Here is a 22,703-nt window from a genome sequence, read left to right as displayed (position 1 = left end):
ACGTAAAATCCAAGTTGTGTTCAATAATCAAATTTCAGTACAAAGAAGATGCCTTAGAAGAAGAGACACCTCAAAGGATTCAGAATGTGATTATGGAAACAAAATTTGTTAAAATAAATACCCATGCTACTTTGGCTATTAATAAATATAGATTATCCTGAAGAAATAGAAAATATCAATGATGGGTGTTGGTTTGATTAGTGGCACTGCTAGGGATTTTAGAACAATGTGGATTATAAGCCTGATTTTGTGAGTTATTGCTGCTGTTCTTCACGGAAGTGATAGTGTGCCAGCTTTGAGCCAAGGCTTAAAGAGGCACGGCAAGCTTCCATCTGCCTCTTTTAAGCACCTACAATCTGCCATGAGAAGAACATGCCATAGGTAGCCACAGCTCCTTTTGCCAGGGTCCCAGAATCAGAGATGCAAGGAACCAGCCTGAACATTGGCCAAGCTGAGCCTAATTGAGCTCAGCCAATCCACTGCCAGCCCGCAGACCTGTGAGGGAAAAATCAATATTTTGTTGGTTTTAAACTCTTGAAATTTGGTGGTTGTTATAGCAAAACCCGACTAATACACTTTTATGAGAGGTCTCTAATTTCAGGCTGTTGGTATGTGAGAACCAGAGCATATCTGACACAGATTTTATGTACTGTTTCAGATAGAAACCACTGTTACTCTCTGTGGTTGCTGCAGTGTAGTCAGGTTTACTGACTACAACTCCGAGTGTCTGACTCCCCTCATCACTTTAGACTTGAATGGAATCCCAGTCCTGGGTGTGGCATCTGGCATCTTAAGTGGCCACCTAAAGAGCTGGATGACAGAGTCCAGAAGTGTGGTGTGCTAATTCCCATGGAACAAACTTTGATCACTGGGAAACTGAAGATGGGAGGGAGAAAGTAAGTATCCCTGACCCCTTCTTCCTCTTTTCCATGGACAGTTCCAACCACACAGCCACATGGCTCATCTGAAGAAGCCCTGTGTGGCCAAGCAGATGCTTCTGCTGAAGGATTTCCTCTTTTTACGACTCATCATGAAGCTGTGGCCAGCATGTTAACAAGTCGTTTTGCATGGCTTTCCATCCTTTCTTGCCTCATTTCCCTTTTTTCCTCACTTTTATTGCCCTACTTTTCACATCCCAAAGAAAGCACCAGCACTTAATCTTGATCCAGGCTCTGTTTTCTAGAGACCCAAACTAACACATAGACCTAGGCCATCATGTCAAGAAGAAGATGATAAAAATGGTGATTATGATGATGTCAGCCAATATGTATTGATGACCACTTACTGTGTGTCTAGCAATATGATGACTGCTTTGAATTCATTTCGTTTAATACTCACTACAGCTCATAAACTGGGTAATATTATTACTTCATTTTATAGAGGAAGAAATCAAAGCTTAAAAAGGTTTGATTATTTGGCCAAAATCTCATAGCAAGGAAGTGGAGCCAGCATATAAACCCAGATATTTCAGATGTCGTATCTTATGAGTTAAACCACTAAGTAGCACAAATAAACTGCAGGGCAGGTAATGGGTGCCAAATTGCAATGTCTGTGTGCTCCGGAGCACCCAATACAGTATTGCATATAGTATACATTTAATGTGTAATTTATTGATTTTACAAATAATTTATTAAGCTTCCACTTATTAATAATATTCTGATATAGACTCATTCTACTAGCATTCATAGATGGTCAGTTTTAAAAAATCAGTCTCTAAGAGCCATGTTTAATAGTAAAACATGTTTTAAATCAGAAGATCTTTTAGAATTTTATAGGGCTAGAGAGAGACCATAACAATTATCTTTGTATGTTTTTTGAAAGTAGTATTATTTATTTGAACCTGATGAATTTGGAACAAAAGGATAGTTATGACAGTAGGAGTACTCTTTTTTTTTTTAAACCCTCCTTGTTGCTTTATGGAGGCAGCTTATTGTAGTATAAAAATAGTGAACTAAAAATAAGTGGGTGTGATTTCTTCCCTTGAGGTTTTCACTAACAAGCTTATAGTTTGGGAAAATCAGTTTGGACTAGAGCTTCAGATGCATCATATGTAAAATGCAAAATTGGTTGAAGGCTATTTCTACCTCTGATAACATTTGTGATTTTCCTGAGGTTATTGGGGAAACTATATCCAGATGGCATCTGAAAACAGAGTTAAAGGCACCCTTTTCATGATATGTTCTGCTCTTTCCCTCTCCCAAAATTTTTTTCCTCTCTCTGTTTCTCAGTATTTCAGATTACTTGTTCTTTAGAATTCAGTTCAAATACCTTTGTGTGTGTGTGTGTGTGTGTATGTGAGAGAGAGAGAGAGAGAGAATCTTCCCTGCTTTCCTAGACAGTTTCCTACTTTTTACTCCTGAGTAACTTTACTTATCTATACTATAATTCTTTCTCTATCATATGTGATTATTTGTGTCTATGTCTATCTCTCACTAAACTGTGGACATTTTCAAAACCACAACTAAACATTTACTATACTTTAAGAAGGGAATCAATTGCAGTGGTATTACAGAAGCTACATCTTTTTTTTTTTTTTCCCCTAGATGCCTTATGTACTCATCGATTTTAATTAGGTATGAGCAGTTTGAGAGCAATTTTTGTGATCACCAAATTCCACTTTTGTAAAGATATACTAGCTCAAATGCGCAAGGAAACATGTACAAGGCTGTTTATTATATCCTGTTTGCAATAATAAGAAACTGGAAATATTCATATTTGTCCTTTAGTAGAGGAACAGCTAAATTCTCCTCCTTCTGTTATCTTTCTCCTCCTCCTCTCTCTCCTCCTGTACTAGTTCTCTACTAGTACTCCTTTCTTCTCTACCACTAGTGCTACAACCACCACCAATGACACAGTATTGATGCCACTACCAACAATAATTAATTATAAAGAGCTTATTGTATTGAGGAAGGGAGTGGGGAGACAGTATTTTGGGTGGTAGTAAAGGGACTTTTAAAATAATATTTCATATTTTAAAAGGACAAGACATTCTTTTTTATGGCTAGCAATTTAATCTGTTCTTTCTATGAAATCCTTATCAAGTCTAAGATTATGAAAATATTGTCCTATGCTTTCTTCTAGATGCTTCATGGTTCCAGCATTTGTTTGAGGATCTATGTTACATCTCACATCAATTTTTGTTCATGGAGTGAGGTAGGAGTTGAGGTTTACCTTTTTTCTTCATAAGGGTATCTAATCATTCCAGGATCATTTGCAAAAAGATTTTCTTTCCCCAATAAATTTACATGGCACCTTGGTTGATAATCAATTGACCATGTATGCTGTGGGTGTATTTCTGAACTGTCTGTTCTATTCTATTTGTTCATCTTATCTTTAAGCCAATACCACACTGTCTTGATAGATTTATCAGCTAGTGTTAAGTCCTCCAACTTTGTCCTTTTAAAATAGTATGTTGTATAATCTAGGTCATTTGCATTTCCATATGAATTTTACAATTGATTTGTCAATTTCTTTGAAAAAGATCGCTGAGATTTTATAGGGTTTGCGTTGAATGTATACATCTATTTGGGCAGAATGGATAAAAACAATATTGAAAATTCAAATTTATGCATGTGGTTTCTCTTTCCATTTATTCAAATCTTTAATTTTTATCAGAAATGTTTTATAGTTTTCAGGGAAGAGGTCTTGCATTACAATAACGTTCTTAGGTATTTTTGTGATGCTATTGTATATGATACTGCTTTCTTTCTTTCACTTTTCAGTTGTTTGTTGCTAATATATAGAAATACATTGTCCCCAAAGGTTTTCCATTGCACCTTCCTTTAACCCTTTCATACCTTTGTCATCCCTATGCAATCATTGATTTGCTTTTGGTCACTGTACCTTAGTTTGCACTTTCTAGAATTTTATATAAATAGAACTATGTAGATTATACTCATTTTGTCATTTATCATAATTATTTTGAGATTCAGTCATGATGTATCATGTATCAATAGTTTATTCATTTTTGTTGCCGAGTAGTATTCCATTGTGTAAATATGCCATAATTTGTTTATCCATTCACCTGTTGATGGACATTTGGATTTTTCCCAGTTTGGGCCATTAAAAATAAAGCTCACTGAACATTTGTGTACAAATCTTTATAATGGACACTTTTTTTCCATTTACCTTGGGGTAAATACCTAAGAGTGAAATGGCTGGATTTCATGGTAATTTTTTTAAAAAGCTGATAACCATTTTTCAAAGTTGTTGTACTATTTTGTAGTTCTGCCATCAGTGTGTGAGAGTTCCAGTTCCTCTATATCTTCACCAACACTTGGTATCACCAACCTCTATTGATTTGTGTTTTAATCTTGATTTTAGCCATTCAAATAGGTGTATAGGAGTATCTCGTTGTGGTTTTAATTTGCATTTCTCTAATTACTAACCATGTTAAGCATCTTTTCATATGCTTATTTGCATTCATATATATATTGTTTTTGCTTAAGTGTCTGTTCAAATCTTTAGTTCTTTTAAAAATTGAGTTAATTTTTTTCCTGAATTTTGAGAATCTTTATGTATTCTAGATACAAATTTTTAAATCATGTATACTGTTTGGAAATATATTTTCCCAGCCTGTGGCTTATTGTCTCATTCTCTTAACAGTATGTTTAGAAGAGAAGAAAATTTTGATAAAGTCCAATTTTTCATTTTGTTCTTTCATAGACTGTGCTTTTGTTGTATCTAAATAACCTTTGCCTATCACAGGGTTATAAAAGTTATTCTTCCATGTTTTCTTCTAGAAATTTTATAATTTTAGGTTTTTACAGTTAGGTCAATGATCCATTTCCAGTTAATTTTTGCATGTGGTACAAGGTATGGATTGAAGTTTACTTTTTGATTATGGGTACCCAGTTCTAGCGTCACTGTTGAAAAGACTATTCTTTCTCCATTGGATTTCCTTTGCACCAATGTGGAAAACAGTTGTCCGTATATGTGTGGGTCTGTTTCTTCACTGATCTCTTGGTATATATTTATACCATTGTCACATTCTCTTCATTACTTTGATTATAAGAAGTCTTAAAATCAGATGGTGTTAACTCTCCAACTCTGTTTGTCTTTTCAAGGGTTGTTTTTGACTATTTTAAGTCCTTTGCATTTGCATACATGTTTTCTGAATTTCAGTTTTTCAGTTTCTGCAAAAAGCCTGCTGGCATTTTGATTGGAGTCGCCTTGAATCTGTAGATCAATCTGGGGATAAATAACATCTTAACAATATTGAGTCTTCTGATTAATGCATATGTTATCTATTTATTTTGTTTTTCTTTAATTCTGTTCAACAATGTTTTGAGGGTTTCAGTGGTCAGGTTTTCTATATTTTTGTGTGATTTATTCCTAAGTATTTTGTATTTTTTGATGTTATTATAAGTGGCATTTTAAGTATTCCATTTCCAATTACTTGTTGCTGGTATACAGTAATTGAATCAATTTTTATATGTTGATCTTAAATCCTAAAACTTTGATAAGTTCACTTATTAATAGCATTTACTCTAGGTTTCATCAAATTTTTACACAGATGATCATGTTTTCTGTGAATAGAGACAGTTTTATGTGCTATTTATTACTTTAAATTTCCCCCAAGTTCTGCTTTAACAAAATCAGATAGTTTGTACTCTTTTTTTGGTCTGGCTTCTTTGAAACAGTATAATTATTTTGAAATTCATCCATGATCAAACTTCCTCTATATTTGTCCTGATTTTCTGTATAATTTTCCTCTCTATTATTGAGTGGAGTATTTATCTATAAATGTGTATTTGTCTAATTCTCCTTGTAGTTCTATCAGTTTGGTTTATGTACTTTGGCCTCTGTTATTAGGTTTGTAAACATTAGGATTATTATGTCCTTTTGATGATTGGACCCCCTTATCATTGCAAAATAACTCTATTTCTGATAATTTTCTTCTCTCTGGATCCTATTTTGTCTGATATAAATGTATTCACTCAACTTTTATTTTTATTAGTAAGTTTTATCTTTTTACATTTTTTGACTTTTAGCTTATTCAAGTCTTTATATTTAACAAATGCTTTTTGTAGGCAATGTTTTAGTTTGGACTTGCTTTTTAAAAAAATTCAGTTTGACAAACTCTAGGGTGTTGAGACCATTTATTTTCAGTAAGATTGTTGATATGGTTAGGTTTAAGCCATACTGATATTTGTTTTCTATTTGTCCCACCTGTTCTTTGTTCTTCTCTCTTTTTCTACCTTCTTTTGAATTAATTGAACATTTTTTCGTAATTCTATTTTATCTTCTTATATTTTGGCTTAAGACTATAACTCTTTGTTTTGTTATTTTAGTTTTGCTTTAGGGCTTATAGTACACATCTTTAACTTATAAAAAAGACACCTTCAACCATTTCACATATAGTATAAGAACCATTTCACATATAGTATAAGAACTTGAAAATACTATATTTCTATTTCTTTCCCCCAACCTTTATGCTATTTCACATGCAGTATAAGACACATGGGAAAACTACCCAAGTCCAGGGTAAGAATCATCCTGAGGTAAGAGCACCTGGCACCCAGGCAGGCCTGTAAGTAAAAATGCCATCTCACATTTCACATTTAGTATAAGACCATTTCACATATAGTATAAGAACTTGAAAATAGTATATTTCTATTTCTTTCCCCCAATCTTTATGCTATTGCTATCATACATTTTGTTTTCATGTATGCTCTAAACTGTGCACTACATTGCTATTATTTTTTTTAACAATTATCTTTCAAGAAGATTTAAATAAGGAAAATATCTAATATCTTCAATCAAGTAGTTACCTTTCATGTGCTAATCATTCCGTTATGTAGACCCATACATCCATATTGTATCATTTTCCTTCTTCCTGAAGGACTTTCTTTAACATTTCTTGTGGTGTGAGTTTGTTGTTGATGAATTCTTTCAGCTTTTCTGTGTCTGAAAAAGTCTATTTCACTCTTGTTTTTGAAAGATATTTTCACTGGATGCAGAATTTTAGATTGACAGTTTTCTTTCGTACTTTAAAGATGTTGCTTCATTGTCTTCTTGCTTACACTGTTTCCCATGGAAAATCTGCCATCATTTATTTTTGTACCTCTCTTTGTAATGTGTGTGTGTTTGTATGTGTGTGCATTTACTCTCTTTGTTTTTTAATATTTTCTCTATAAAACCAATTTTGACCAGTGAGATTATGGTATGCCTTGGTGTAGTTTTTCATGTTTCTTATGCCTGAGTTTGTTCATGTTTCTTGAGCTGCTTGGATATATAAGGTTATAGTTTTTATCAAATCTGGAAAATTTTTGCCATAATTTCTTTAAACTATTTCTTTGTCCCATGCCTCTCTCCTCTCCTTTGTGAACCCCAATTTCACATATACTGGGCTGCATGAAGGTGTTCCACAGCTCTCTATCGCTCTACTTGTATCTTTTAAAATTCTCTTTTCTCCCTGTTTCCATTTTGGATAGTATCTGTAGCTTCAAGTTCACTAATCTTATTTTTCCCTGTTATGTTTAATCTGCAATTAATCCGATCCAGTGTATTTTTTACCCCACACATTGTATTTTTCATTTCTAAAAGTTTGATTTGGTTCTTTTCTATATTTTCCATGTCTCTATTGAACTTTTTCAACATATGGAATGCATTTAAAATAACTCTTGTAACGTCCTTGTCTGTTAATTCTGTGATCTGTGTCATTTTTTATTAGGATTCAATTAGCTATTTCCTCATTATGGGATATATTTTCCTACTTTTTCATATGCCTGGAAATTTTAAATTTCATATGAGTTTTATCCTGTTGCATCCTGGGTATTTTTATATTCCTCCAAATATACCCGAGTGTTGTTCTGGGATGCTATTAAATTACTTGGAAACTGTTTGATCCTTTGGGTCTTGCTTTTAAGATTTTTTAGATGTGAGCTTGAACAGTGTCCATTCTAGGGTTGTTTTCCACTGCTTCAGTAAGACCTTCTGTATACTCAAAGCCCCATGAAGTTTTCCAGTCTGGTTGGTGAGAATAGGCATTTTTACTTACAGGCCTGCCTGGGTGCCAGGTGCTCTTACCTCAGGGTGATTCTTACTCTGGACTTGGATAGTTTTCCCATGTGTCTGTGCTGATCAGTACTTTGATAAATACACAAGGGTGGACTCATTGTAGATCTCTTAGGTTTTCTCTTTGTGCAGCTCTTTCCTCTCTGGTATTCTGCAATAAACTCTTGCTGCCTTGGGAGTGTTGGACCCTCATCGCTATCTTCCTAACTCAGTGTGTCTCTTAGTCTCCGTTTCTGAAGACTCTCAGAGTCTTAAGACATAGTTCAAAACTAGGGCTTGCCTCGTTTCCCCCACCCCCCTCTTTAGGAATCCCTATTCTTTATTGTCTGATGTCCAGTGTCTTTCAAACCATTGTTTCATATATTTTGTCTGTAGTTTGTTTCAGGCAGGGGATTAAATCTAGTCCTTGTTACTCCATCATGGCCAGAAGCAGATGCACACTGATTTATTTTTTAAATATAAAACCAACCTTGATTTTCTTGGATATACCCTACTTGACCATGGTTTTTTTTTTTTTTTAAATGCTGGTTTCAGGTTTTTTAAAAAATTTAGTTTATGAAGGATCTAGTCCTTCAGTTTTCTTTTCCTGTAATATCTTGGTCAGGTTTGTTTTTTTTTTAACATCTTTATTGGAGTATAATTGCTTTACAATGGTGTTAGTTTCTGCTTTATAACAAAGTGAATCAGCTATACATATACATATATCCCCATATCTCCTCCCTCTTGTGAATCGCTCCCACCCTCCCTATCCCGCCCCTCTAGGTGGTCACAAAGGAATGAGCTGATCTCCTTGTGCTATGCAGCTGCTTCCCACTAGCTATTTATTTTATATTTGGTAGTATATATAAGTCCATGCCACTCTCTCACTTCGTCCCAGCTTACCCTTCCCCCTCCCCATGTCCTCAAGTCCATTCTCTACGTCTGTGTCTTTATTCTTGTCCTGCCCCTAGGTTCTTCATAACCATTCCAGAATTATGCTGGCCTCATGAAATGAGTTGGGAAGTGTTACCTCTATTTTCTGAGTTTGTGTGTTTGTATTTTTTTCTTCCTTGAATATTTAGTAGAATTCACCTGTCAAGCAAATTTTGCTTAGAGTTTTCTTCGTGGAAAGTTTTTTGAGTACATATTTAATTTCTTTAATAGATAAAGACCTGTTTAGATGTTCAGTTTCTTCCAGTGTAAATTTTGAAGTGTGTGTTTTGAAGAAATGTGTTCATTTCACCAAAGATATAGCATTTATTGACATAAGTGTTTTCATAATATTCCGGTAGCATTCTTTTAAAATCTGGAGAATCTGTCCTCATAGTCCTTCTTTAATTCCTAGTAGTAATAATTTATGTTTTCTCCTTTTCACTTGATAAGACTTGCTAAGCATATATCAATTGACTTAATCTCTTCAAAGAACCAACTTTGACTTTATTTTTAATAGTTTTTTTAATTTTTAAATAGTTTCTCCTTTCCCCCTCTATGATGCATTCTGCCTTCTGCTACTTCACCAGCGATGAAAGCCTTCACTGGTCTCCTCTCTCTTAGAATGGGATCATAACTATGTAGATTTTAATTAATTTCGCTTTATTTATGTTTTCAATTATCTTGATAGGTTAAAAAAAGCTATGATTTTTGTGTATTATCTGGCTTTTCCCTTAGTCTTAGGTTTGAGCAATCATCTCCATGATTTCTGCATTCTGATCTTTTTGATTAATTAAAAAATTTATTTTAAAGCAAGCATCTTATTAAAGTCAAAAAAATGGGTTTTCAGGCAGAGTTCTACTTTCTACTGTCTGTGTAGCCTTGGATAAACTACTCTCTGGACCTGCTTTGCCCACTTCATGAAGTAAACTTTTAGCTACACATGGGCAAAGACTGGATCTATATTTTATTATCATTGCATCCTCAGTGCCTAGCAAAGTATCTAGTATGTACTAGGCACTAAATGGATAGTTATTGAACCAATGAAAGAGACTTGAAAGAGAAAATTGGATCTGATTTTATAAATTTTAATTAGCTCTAATTTTTAAACCTAGTTGAGTATTTTTTCACAAGTTTAAAGATTGGAATATGGCTCTTAAACAGGAATCCATAGAAATCTGTAGATCTGAAGAGGTATTCAAGTTTGATAAATACTGGGTTAGAAGATGGTTAAAAGATTGGCATTTGTGTGTTATTAAAAAATATGAATAGGAAGCTCCTATTCTCACAGGAAAGCCTCAGTTGAGAGGGAAAGCTGAGGCTGCAGGTCCATATTCTGCATCGAAAACATGGTAGTGATGCCTGGCTTGATACAAGATGCCTGCCTTAACAGGGTTAAGAGTCCGAGGGACAGAACAACAGGTCGAACCCTTGAATTTGTACCAGAGCCCCAGGAAAAGAACTGAAAGAGTGTGTACTTACTATCTAAAAGTGTAGTGATAATGTGAGGTGGGGGAAAAAAGATCATGATATGTGTGTGTGTAGGTGTGAACACAACATATGTATGGAGAACCCTCTTTACTGGTCCTTTAAAGTAATGTTCATGAAAAGTCTCTGTCTGGACTTTAGCTAAGCTACTCCATTGTATTGCTGTCTTGGCATCCATTTTGTTTGGCCAAGCAACCTGTGGGGGACTTAAACTGATACTTAGTCCCCTCATGCAAGGGCATGCCCTGGACAACAGCCTGCAGAGTCACAAGCAAATTAAGTCCCTGACGTGACTTCTCCAACAGCCTTATGATCGTTGCTTCCCCTGCCTCCCAGGGTCTTCACTTGTGCTTCCCTAGGTAAGACCCCTGTGGAGCCGACCAAAGCTCTGCTCTTTTTGGTTTCAATTGACCAATCCAGACTTAGCCCAGGAACCCCAAAGCACTCCACCCATGACCCTCATAAGGGCCCGTGCCCCAGGTCCTGTTGTTCTCTCTGTGTCTGCACCCTGCCTTGACCTTGTGGTGTGGTCCCTTGAGGCATGTTGTGTACTTCCTCTAGGACCTGTGAGTGATCAACTTCTCCCTTTCAATTTCTATTGTGGTCTTTTGTTGACTACCATATGGCACCCTGTGTTTCACTTAACAAAAATTAATTTAACGAAGTCCTAACGTTCTTTGATTTAACAAAAATAACCAACATTTATTGAATAGTCTATGTGCCACTCTCTGTTCCAAGTTCTTCACAAAAAGTTTAATCCTTATAGTAACACTGGGAGACTGGTACTATTTCTGTCCTCATTATTCAGATAAGGAAGTTGAAACACATAAAAGTTAAACTTGTCAGCATTTCACAGCTAGTAAGTGATAGAGCTGGGCTTGGACCCCAGATAGTCAGGATCTAGATCTTGTGCTCCTGACATCTCTGCTATGGTGCCTCCCTGGAAAGCATCTTAGTATTTTCATTGTTGTTTCTGGTATTATTGTTCTTATTATTCTGTACTTTGTTGGTAGATACTCGCTATGAATTCGTACTTGTTGGATTTCTACAGTCTTTGTTTCTTACAAAGCTTAAACTCCTGCCTTCTTTTTTTTACCATTCTTTTTTCTTTTCTTTTAGAGATCTTAGTTTTTTGACAAATGAAAAATTTATATATTTAAGGTATACAACATAATATTTTGATTTATGTGTACATTGTGAAATGATTACCACAATCAAGCTAATTAATATATTCATTACTTCACATATTTACTTTTTTTGCAGTGAAAACACTTAAGATCTAATTTTTTTGTTGTTTCTTTCATTGCCTCCTTTTTACTGAAATGTGGTTGATATACAATATTGTATTAGTTTTAGGTATACAGCAAAGTGACTCAGTCATGTTGTTATTTTCCATTTTAAGTTATTATAAGTTATTGAATATAGTTCCCTGTGCTATACAGTGAAGGATCTACTTTTTTAAAGCAAATTTTAAGTATGTTATATAGTATTATTAACTGTAGTCATCATGCTATACATTAGATCCCAGAACTTATTCATCCTGCATAACTGAAACATTGTCTCCCCATTTCCCCCCACTTCCCTGGCAACCACCACTCTACTCTCTGTTTCTGAGTTCAGCTATTTTAGCTTCTGCCTTTATTATCCCTAAGCTTAGCCAGGGCTTTTTGTTACCCTTGAAATGAAAGCGAAATCAACAAACATCTGTTACAGCACTGCTACTAGAATGACTATATTTTAGAACTGCCACTCTTTTTTTCTGAATCTGGTACCATAACTACTTGAACTAAAGATATTTAAAAGTATCAGTCAAGGTGCTGGAGCAGCAGTGGTGATAACAGCTCCACCTGTAGTGACAACAGTGAATGTGGCTGGGTCCATGGATGAGGTAGACAGATTTAATGGTGGCAGAGGAAATGCTGGGATTTCACATCTTTGTGTCTTCAAAATTGACTTACTGAACACAGATTATGGAAGTACAGTGGAGAAAAATATGGAAACAGCTCTCTCCCTCATGTACCTTATAGCCTATTGAAGGGAGATCAATAGCTCATGGATAATAAAAGCAAACACTTGAATAGAACATACTATGTACTGGACACCTTTCCAATTGCTTTACATGCACTGTTTCACGTATTCCACCCAATAATCCTAGGAGGTGGGTACTCTGATCTCCAGTTTGCAGATGAGAAAATTGAGGCACCAAAGGTTAAGAAACTTGCTCAAGATCCCACAGCTAATAAACAACAGAGCTGATATTTGAACCCAGGAAGACTGGCTCCAGAACCTGGTCCCAAACACTATCCTAGTCTACTAACAAATGGTGAGTCAACTAACAACTGTGAGAAGAGCTACAGAGACAATGAGAGGATGAGGGCGGAACTGAACCTAGTCTGGAGGGTCTCGAAAGCCTTGCCTGATGAACTGATGAGGAGGGGTGAAAAGACGCAGCCAGGGAAAGGTGTGTGTGTGTGTGTGTGTGTGCATGTGTGAAGGGTGGGGTGGCTGGCGGAGAAGCTGGAGGAACGTTCCAGGCCAAGGGAGAAGCTCATTCATAGGGCTTGTTGTAGAAACATCTCTGTAAATACCTTCAAAGTCAGGGGCAACTTGTGATTTTTTAAAATGCAAATTCACTTCATGTACAACTTTCAGGTCCTATTTCATAGCATAATGCAAAATGATGCTGGGTTTGTATATGCCTTTAAGCCAACTGTTGAGCACGTATCTCTTATGCTTCCTGCTTTTTAGGCAGTGAATGGCAAGAAGAAAAGGCTTGGGAATCCTGGAAAGCTAAGTTTATGTCTCAACTTCTTAGTCACAGTCATTTCTCAATTATTTAGGGTTGTGCTCTCTGTTTTGTTTTGTTTTTTTTTGACTAATAGAAAATGTCTTAAAAGTGCATATCTGAAGGCTTTCATTGCTTGTAGCTATCTGGTAACCATCAAACACCCCCAAGCTAGACAGTCAGGTTAGTTCTGAGCCCTATCCCTGAGCCAGTGGGTCCTTAAAGAGGAAGCTATAGTTTAAGCAAAGGCAAAAGGAATTTGGAGGGCTGTGGATTCAAGTACTACAAAGACAGAGTAGAGAGGAATGTGAGAAAGGGAAGGAAGAGGAAGTGGAAGACTGAAGCACTGAGACTTCTTTGCTCAACTTGGTTCTGTTCTAATATGTAGAAAAAAGAGATGAACTAGGAAGCAAATAGAAATTAGATTTTTAGCAAGCTTTTAGTGATTTCTCATTAAGTGACACGTGGTGTTTAGTGTTCCTAATGAGTTGCACTAAAATTATTTTTACATTTTTAGACATCTGTGGAGTGGTAAATGTGTTCCTAAATATTAGATATAATTACAAGGAAATATGTTTATATAAATCTATTTGGTAACAGGTTCTGAAGAGTTTTTTTTTAATCAGGATTTTGGATTATACATGACTTTGATTTGTCTCCTCCTTTGTCCTCATTGATCGAGAGCTGACTGTATTAGGTGTCTGAACTTGAGTGGACATACCAGATCTCTTTGAACCTTGGTTTCTTTTTTTTTTTTTTTTAGATTGATTGATTGATTGATTGATTGCTATGTTGGGTCTTCGTTTCTGTGCTAGGGCTTTCTCTAGTTGCAGCGAGCAGGGGCCACTCTTCATCGCGCTGCGCAGGCCTCTCACTACCGCGGCCTCTCTTGTTGCGGAGCACAGGCTCCAGACGCGCAGGCTCAGTAGTTGTGGCTCACGGGCCTAGTTGCTCCGCGGCATGTGGGATCTTCCCAGACCAGGGCTTGAACCCGTGTCCCCTGCATTGGCAGGCAGATTCTCAACCACTGCGCCACCAGGGGAGCCCAAACCTTGATTTCTTGATCTATAAAAAATGAAGCCACTCCCTGGTGGCGCAGTGGTTAAGAATCCGCCTGCCAGTGTAGGGGACACGGGTTCGAGCCCTGGTCCGGGAAGATCCCACATGCCGCGGAGCAACTAAGCCTGTGCGCCACAACTACTGAGCCTGCCCTCTAGAGCCCACAAGCCACAGCTACTGAAGCCGCGTGCTGCAACTACTGAAGCCCGTGCGCCTAGAGCCCATGCTCCGCAACAAGAGAAGCCACCGCAATGAGAAGCCCACGCACCACAACGAAGAGTAGCCCCCGCTCGCTGCAACTAGAGAAAGACCACGTGCAGCAACGAAGACCCAACGCAGCCAAAAAAAAAAAAAAAAAAAATGAAGCCAATATCTCTATTACTCAGGATATTTGTAAGGATGGCATAGATAATATGCAGCAAAGTATCTTGTGTAAGGTCTGGTACAGGCTAGATGCCCGAATCATTTAAATTCCCTTCCTTCCCTCCTTCCTTCCTCCCTCCCTCCCTTCCTTCCTTCCGGCCTGTCTGCCTTTTTTTTCCTGTCTTCTTCCCTTCATCCCCTCCTGGCAGTGGAGTAGGAGGTACAGAGGCCGTGTCTCAGGTTTGCTACTCAGAGGCTGGTGAGCTTGACTTAATCTTTCTACTCCTTAGTTTTCCCATTGGTAAAATGAAAGAATTTATTAAATAGGCCCTCTAGGAGTCCAGCAAGTTATCAAATTCTACAATCCATTTTTTTTGATTCTTGAGTTATGCATGAAAATATTTGAGTGTACTTCCAGTCACAAAGTTGTTCCAGTTTCTGCCTGTCAGAAAGAAGGTGTTGATCCTAGCTTTCCCCCCTTGTAAACCTGGGAAAATTTCCACAAAAACAGCTTGACTAAATTTATAGGTTCCCAGCTGAGTCAGCAGAATCCAGGCAGCTGAATGGATGAGTTTCTCTTAGCACAATGATGTTTGGTTACACAGCTGCAGCACTGGGGAGAAGAGACTGAACCAATATTTATGATGTGAGACTGTGACTTCAACTTTAAAACTAGTTCTCCTGGAGGATTTAGATCATGCTGTTTCATTTCCTTGGAAATATGAATAGCCATGTATGGTAGGCCACATAATGCCCTTCCTCCCACAAGATGTCCATTTTCTAATGCCTGGAACCTGTGAATATGTCAATTTACAGGACAAGAGGGATTTCGTGTGTGATTAAGTTACAGATTTTGAGATAGGGAGATTATCCTGGATTATCTATTGACCCTAATGTAATCACAAGGGGCTTCGTAGGGAGCCAGGAGGGTCAGAGGAAGAAAATAGTGATATAATGAAGTGGGGATGGGGGCATTGAAGATGCTATGCTGGTGCCTTTGAAGATGGAGGGTGGGTCCACAAGCCAAGGAATGTAGGCAGCTTCTAGAAGCTGGAAAGGTAAGGAAATGGACTCTCTCCTAGAACCTCCAGAAAGAATACAGCCCTGCCAACACCTTGATTTTAGCCTGTAAGACCGATTTCAGACTTCTGAACTACAGAATGGCAAGATAATAAGTTTCTATTGTTTCAAGTCACCATGTTTGTAATTTGGTAAAGCAGTAATAGGAAACTAATATACCATGACTACCAAAAGAAAAACTCTACATTTTGAGTCATTTATTCTTCCTCCAAATAAATCTGGATGAACAATTCTAAGGATGGGAGAAAAATTTTACCTACTACAACTTGGTAGTTGGAGAAAAGCCTTGGTGATTGGAGGTGGCCTGGACCTTCTAACACTTTGAGGTAAGAAAGGTTTGAAATTTCCATTCACTGGGGGGTCCAGGTGGGCTACAGAAAAAAGCTTCATTCAAGGGAGTTACTAATTTACCGAGGTGGAAATTGGTTGGAATGGGTCTGTTTCCTGTTGGGAATCTTTACAAGCTATTCAATTTCAGCTCTATTTCCTCTTCCTGCTCCAGGAATATGAACAAGATTGCCCCAGGAAGGCCACTGAGTATTGAATAAGATGATATTGAGACATTTACAGGTCTGCTGAATTATTCCATATCTCCTTTCCCCAGTCTAACTTTTCTATAAAGTTCAATATGATTTCTTTCCCCTGCTAAAGGTAGGTGGCTGTTAGCAAGAGGGTGTCTCTCAGGTAGAGCAACAGGGAGGGGTCATGAACAGAAAAGCAGCCATAGGTGGACATTGGGTGGTTCTCAATGAGGTTTTTTCTTCTCTAGGTTTCAGTGCAGCTTTGCTATAAGTTAAGAGGGACCCATCTGGAGGTCAGGTTCTGGGGAGAGGGCTCTGAGCCAGAGATTTGTGTGCAGGAAATTTCTTTAAGAGTCTTTTAGGAACACTTGTTTGGGAAGCAGAGTTGGACAGAAGGAGAACTGAAAACTGTGATTCAGTTGCAGCAGAGCCCTCAGCTGATCTCACAGGAAGCTCTGAAGCTTGAAAAGCCCTTCAGAGATGTCCTAAGTTTAGGTGAGGGGAGTGGGTCTTTGTACCCCCATATTGACTAGTCGTTGGATATGTGGCTGCCCCAGGGGAGTTTGCTTGATTTGGGGGTGAGGCATCTCCCTTCTGCTGAGGGCAGTACCCCGGGAGGGACTCAGCTGTGACCCACAAGCAGCCAGCACATCCAGGTAGCAGGGGAGACGGGTGCCTGCGTCCTGAAGCAAGGAGCTGGGTGGTGTACCAGAGCTACCCTACACCAGTGAGTGAGTGTGGAGAAAGGGAAAGCAGAGGAGTGAGATCGGCACCAAATTGATCACTCAGCTGGATTCCGGAAAGATGATTTATAGGCTCTATGCCATTGGCTTAGCGAAAGTTGCTTGCTTAATTACTTAGCTCCACTTTCCAGGAGTAACCCTTTTCATTGCTTCTACATCCCCATGAGGGTGAAGAATAGAGAATTAAAGTAGTTGAAGGTCAAAGATAAGCCTGCCTTTAAATCTCAAATTTCAACCTTGTTGAAAAAGAAAATTTCCATGTGCCTTGTCACATTTACCCTCTGAACATTTTCATCTCTGCCTTTTTTTTGTCTACCCTGAAGGAAATAGCATTAAGCAAAATAATTATACAAAGTTGGGGAGCAGAAAGGAAATCAGTGCAATTTAAGGACTTGGATTCAGTGTGACATATGTTTATGGAACTCCTACTGGGTCCAGACCAGATATATCATCAAATATTTATTTTAGGTAATAGAAAATCCATAGATAAGTACTTTTTTAAAGCATAAGCAGGCAGCAGTGTTGGACTGATGGCACATTAAGAAAGTCAGGAGTCTCTGGAAATTATGTTTTACAAATTATTCTTAGTTTGTTGCTGTTAAGTTGATGAAAAATCTATTTTCCTCTATAACTTAAGTAACACTGTGAGAACTACTGAAGGTAGAGTCTAGCTTAATTACATAAAGTTTCCAGTCTTTCTAATTGTTTATTCAGCCCTTGTCACCTCAGTTGTTAATTTTCCTTTTTTTCTTATCTCACTTTTATATTTTACAAATATCAGCCCCACCCTGTGTATCTTTATTATTAATTCATTCAACTTCTGTTACACAGAGATCAAACATTTATTCCTTTTTGAACATTTACTTCCCTACAAGCTTAGAAATATTTGACTGACAGCAATAGCTACCCCCATGGAGCCTGTGTAAACATGGGTTTATGAGCTGCTATGCAGGCCCCTTTGGTGATTTACTTTCTGGTTATTGGGATTTATTTATTTTTTGATGGAGTGGTAAATTATGAGGCTGTAGACCTCGCCAGGTTTCCAGGTATCAACTCAAAAAGCCTTGCTGGAAAAACTGTGGTTGGCATTGCAACACAGAGAATGACCAATGATGCATCATATATTTTTAATAGATATAATGTTTTAATAAACATTCTCCTCCTAAAGCAATGGATTTTAAAACAGGCTTTTGCCTTGATGTAGCCACCCAGCTGTGAGTTTTATAAGGCAACAATCTCCACATCATTAGATGTTATGACTAATATTCTAGCAACTGAAATAATAGCTATTTACATGCACATAAAAAGTTAAAATGACATTTAAGGTGCACCTACCCTCAGAAAAGTGTGCTTGTAAAAGTGATATCACAAGTTCCAAATTCATTTTTCCCATATTGACTTACCTTGCAAAGATCCCTTGCAAACCAAAAGGTAGCTTAGGAAACTTATCCCGCAGTGACACCTGGGACCTCTCCAACCTTGAGAGTAATGTAGGCTTGCCTTCCACCTCCAATCCCACTGCCCCTTAGAGTTCAGGCTTCCTGAAGATATCTGCCGATTTCATTGGCTCGTGGGTGTGTGGTCAGTTCCCATCTCTGCCTTCAGTGTTCTTATAAAGGAGACCTGAGAGAGCTTCCTTGCCCCTTTCCCATATGATGACATAGCGAGAAGTCTGCAACCTGAAAGAGAACCTCACCTGACCATGCTGGTGCCCTGATCTTGGACTTCCAGCCTCCAGAATTGTGAGAAATAAATTTCTGTTGTTTATAAGCTATCTAGTCTGTATTTTGTTATAGCAGCCGGAATGGACTAAGACATCTCCTAAGTGATTTATGCTATTAGAAGAATAAACTGAGCATATTTGGCTCAGCTTCTGCTATTTCCTCCAAATAAAGTATTCAAATATAGCATGAGTATCTGCTTGGATTATGATGATGTCAAGGATAATTTATTTCTTAAACTTAATCTAGTTTTAGTTATATAAAGTCGAAGACTGTATTTGATGTGAAGGAACTAAATTTTATTCAACCAAGTTTTAAAAATAACTTAGACTTCTGTGGATCCTCCCATGATAATTTCTTTTCTTTTTTGTATTATTTAAAAGATGTTGCTATATTTCCCATTCCTGAATAAGGTGGAATAAGTATCAGTGACTATCTCAAGCTTCTTCAAAGCTTTTCTTTACCTTAAACTATAATTTTGGGTGTTTGCAGGATCACGTTTTTAGGGTCCTTGTAAGTGAAATGAATCTGACTGGATCATTTTTCATCTTGTTCTACATTCTAATTTTGAGCTAAATATAACATTCCTTTAAGTGGTCCAACCCCCACCCCCCATGCTATGCATAAATTTCTTGAGGGTTTGAGACTGAGTCTCCTTTATGCCCTTTCCCTCTTGTAACCTTGCCTATAATAGGTGATCAGTTTTCTCCATAGAGTGAGTTCTTTTTTTTTTTAACATCTTTATTGGAGTATAATTGCTTTACAATGTTGTGTTAGTTTCTGCTGTATAACAAAGTGAATCAGCTATAGGTGTACATATATCCCCATATCCCCTCCACTTGCTCTTCCCTCCCACCTCCCTATCCCACCCCTCTAGGTGGTCACAAAGCACCAAGCTGATCTCCCTGTGCTATGCAGCTGCTTCCCACTAGCTATCTGTTTTACATTTGGTAGTGTATATATGTCAGCGCTACTCTCCTACTCTCTCACTTCGTCCCAGCTTACCCTTCCCCCTCCCTGTGTCCTTAAGTCCATTCTCTACGTCTGTGTCTTTATTGCTGTCCTGCCCCTAGGTTCATCAGAACCATTTTTTTTTTTTTACATTCCATATATATATGTTAGCATACGGTATTTGTTTTTCTCTTTCTGACTTACTTCACTCTGTATGACAGACTCTAGGTCCATCCACCTCACTACAAATAACTCAATTTCGTTTCTTTTTATGGCTGAGTAATATTCCATTGTATATATGTGCCACATCTTCTTTATCCATTCATCTGTTGATGGACACTTAGGCTGCTTCCATGTCCTGGCTATTGTAAATAGAGCTGCAATGAAGATTTTGGTACATGACTCTTTTTGAATTATGGTTTTCTCAGGGTATATGCCCAGTAGTGGGATTCCTGGGTCGTATGGTAGCTCTATTTTTAGTTTTATAAGGAACCTCTATACTGTTCTCCATAGTGGCTGTATCGTTTACATTCCCACCAACAGTGCAAGAGGGTTCCCTTTTCTCCACACTGTCTAGAGTTTTTATCATAAATGGGTGTTGAATTTTGTCGAAAGCTGTAGAGTGAGTTCTTCCTCTCTTAGTTTAGTAAGGGAGTGTTAGCCTGTGAAACTGTTTCGCGTGTTTGTTGGTTAGTACAGAAGAAAATATGGATTGATCTCCAAATCTCCATACTCTTATACCGAAACCATCTTTGATCAGGCATCCAAGAATTTTTGACTACTTTTACTTAATTATAACAGTGAGTATCGCTGCACACATCCCTTACTCCTTAGTCATTTAAAAGTGTTGCGGCATTTTATAAAGAATGGGGAAAAAAATCAGAGACCTTTTTCTTAATCGCTATAGTGTTTATTAATATTAATGAAACAGCATGAGAAACTTGCTTGAAGAAAAAAAACAAGAAAGTGGGCACTGGGTACCAAGAAAATAGAGTTGCCTTCTTGTCAGGAAGTAACGCTCCTATGACTAAATCCAATTGCTTCAAAAATGAGGAGACTTATTTCTTGTGATTTGATTGCCTCTCTCATCTTATCTGTAGGAATCCCAGGTTTCACAGTAGAATCATCCTGGCGTATGCTTTCTTTTTCAGTTTTGATACTGAAAAAGGAATACTGCACTGCCTAGCACAATATTTGAACAGCATGCCCACGGCTGCAGCTGAATCTTGAAAGACTTTGCGGGTTATGACATTCCCCTAAATGTGCTGAGCTTTCTTTAACCTTTCATAAAACATTGTGATCTTTATGGACTGTATCATATTGTGCAGTAATGTGCTTTATTGTCCACAGAATAAGCTTTTCTTAAAGATAATTGGAAAGCTGGAAATGGCTGCTATCGGCTGATTTTTTAAAAATACATTATTTCTGAAATGGGGCTGGTGTAATAATGACCCTATCTGTTCAAGATTTAAGATTTGTCTTGGCAGAGAAAATTGATCCATTTCACCTTTGTCTAATGGAAATTTTTATCTAGGATTATCTGTTTATGTAAATGAATGTTCCTCTGAAAAGGGAACTTGAGGGGCTGTAAATCTTGGTGACACTTCAGTTTCATAGGGGAGAAATTGGAAAGGATTCTAGTATTTATCTGCCTGAAATTGGTTATAAAAACAAAATTATCTTCATGTACCTCCAGCATCTGATGTTTCCTGGAATTTCATTATATTTTTGAATAATCCAGTGCAATAATAAGAATGGTGTTTCTATGTTACCTCATTCAGAAGTTGTTTTTACTTTTTCTATTTTCCAGTTGGTTTCTGATGCTGACATTAAAAAGGAAGTGAAGCCTTTTGCTTACTCACTCTTTTAGGGATGAGATTTTTTTTTCTGCGTAATCTTAATAGTCTTCAGCTATTGTAGGCTCGTTATCTGAGGTTATGTGAAATGTGTTAGCAGGACAGCCGTCATTTCCCTTTTTAAAAAACTATGGCTTTGGAGAACAAAAGTATGGACACCGAGTGGGGAAAGAAGGGGTGGGGGTGGTGGTGGTGGTGGGATGAATTGGGAGATTGGGATTGACATGTATACACTAATATGTATAAAATAGATAACTAATAAGAAACTGCTATATAAAAAAAAATATAAATGGCTTATGAATTCTGATCAGTTGACCAAATTCTGAGGTTAGTTTCAGAATTGCTCTACATTAAACAAAATATTTTGGTTCTTCAAAGTAGTTTTTGTACCAAGCATACTCTATCTATAGTATTTGGAAGTTGTAAGGTGATAACTTTGAAAAGTCATCACTGTTACGACAAAGTCTTTTTCCTCACGTTTGAAGGAAAATTGGAGAGTGAGATCAAATCATTTAAATGTCAGCTCATCAGAGAAAAATGGAGGTTAAAATTTTAATTGCATTCACTTTTTAAAAGAAATGAATTATTTCTTTATAGAGACTACTAACTATTACTATCTGGTAGTTATCAGGATTACACTGTTTTTATGTTTGTCTTGTAGCTACTTGCTTGGAAGTTTTTCTCCTCTAGAAAATATTTGAGTTATTTCCCCAGGATTTGAAAAAGAAAAATATATTGGCAACATTTTGCATTCCAAAGATGATATGAATGTAATTATTTAGCTATGTGACATTAGGACTGAAAATTGGTAGGAAATTTTATTTTTTTAGTATGAGTCCATTTATAACAAAGGGTAGAAAGGCAGCAAGCAGGAGTAGTGTTTGCTGCCGGGAATATTCTTCTAACAAATCATATTTTGACATCCATATTCACATTAATCATTGCAGCTGCCTTCCAGTATTAAATGGACATGAACAACAAGTAGGGTACAAAAATCATCCCTATTTTTCAGGAAATTGAAGGAAAATCTGGCATTATGGGATAGAAAATAGAGCACTCGGCTGGGAATCAGGAGAACAGATCTGGCTGGCTAAAGAATTGTGTGACTGTGGAAAGGTCATTGCAGCTTTCTAAATCCCAGTTTCCTCAACTTTAAGATAAAAATTGAAAACCTGTGCCAAAACACAGCTGCGCTGTGAGGCGTCAGA

General features: G+C 37.3%; 1 protein-coding gene across 1 annotated transcript in view; it reads left to right on the top strand.

Moving 5' to 3' along the window:
* Positions 1-22,703, top strand: part of LOC309627472 (uncharacterized protein) — a 347,968-nt gene that overhangs the window by 21,654 nt on the left and 303,611 nt on the right. Inside the window, exon 3 of the mRNA XM_082389459.1 lies at positions 3,082-3,153. Within this exon, the coding sequence (XP_082245585.1) occupies positions 3,082-3,153 (72 nt within the window). The remainder of the gene's footprint in view (positions 1-3,081; positions 3,154-22,703) is intronic.

This window comes from Balaenoptera borealis (assembly GCF_965194805.1).
Source record: "Balaenoptera borealis genome assembly, chromosome: 4".
In the NCBI taxonomy this organism is placed as follows: domain Eukaryota; kingdom Metazoa; phylum Chordata; class Mammalia; order Artiodactyla; family Balaenopteridae; genus Balaenoptera; species Balaenoptera borealis.
This window is presented reverse-complemented; position numbering and strand designations above follow the sequence as displayed.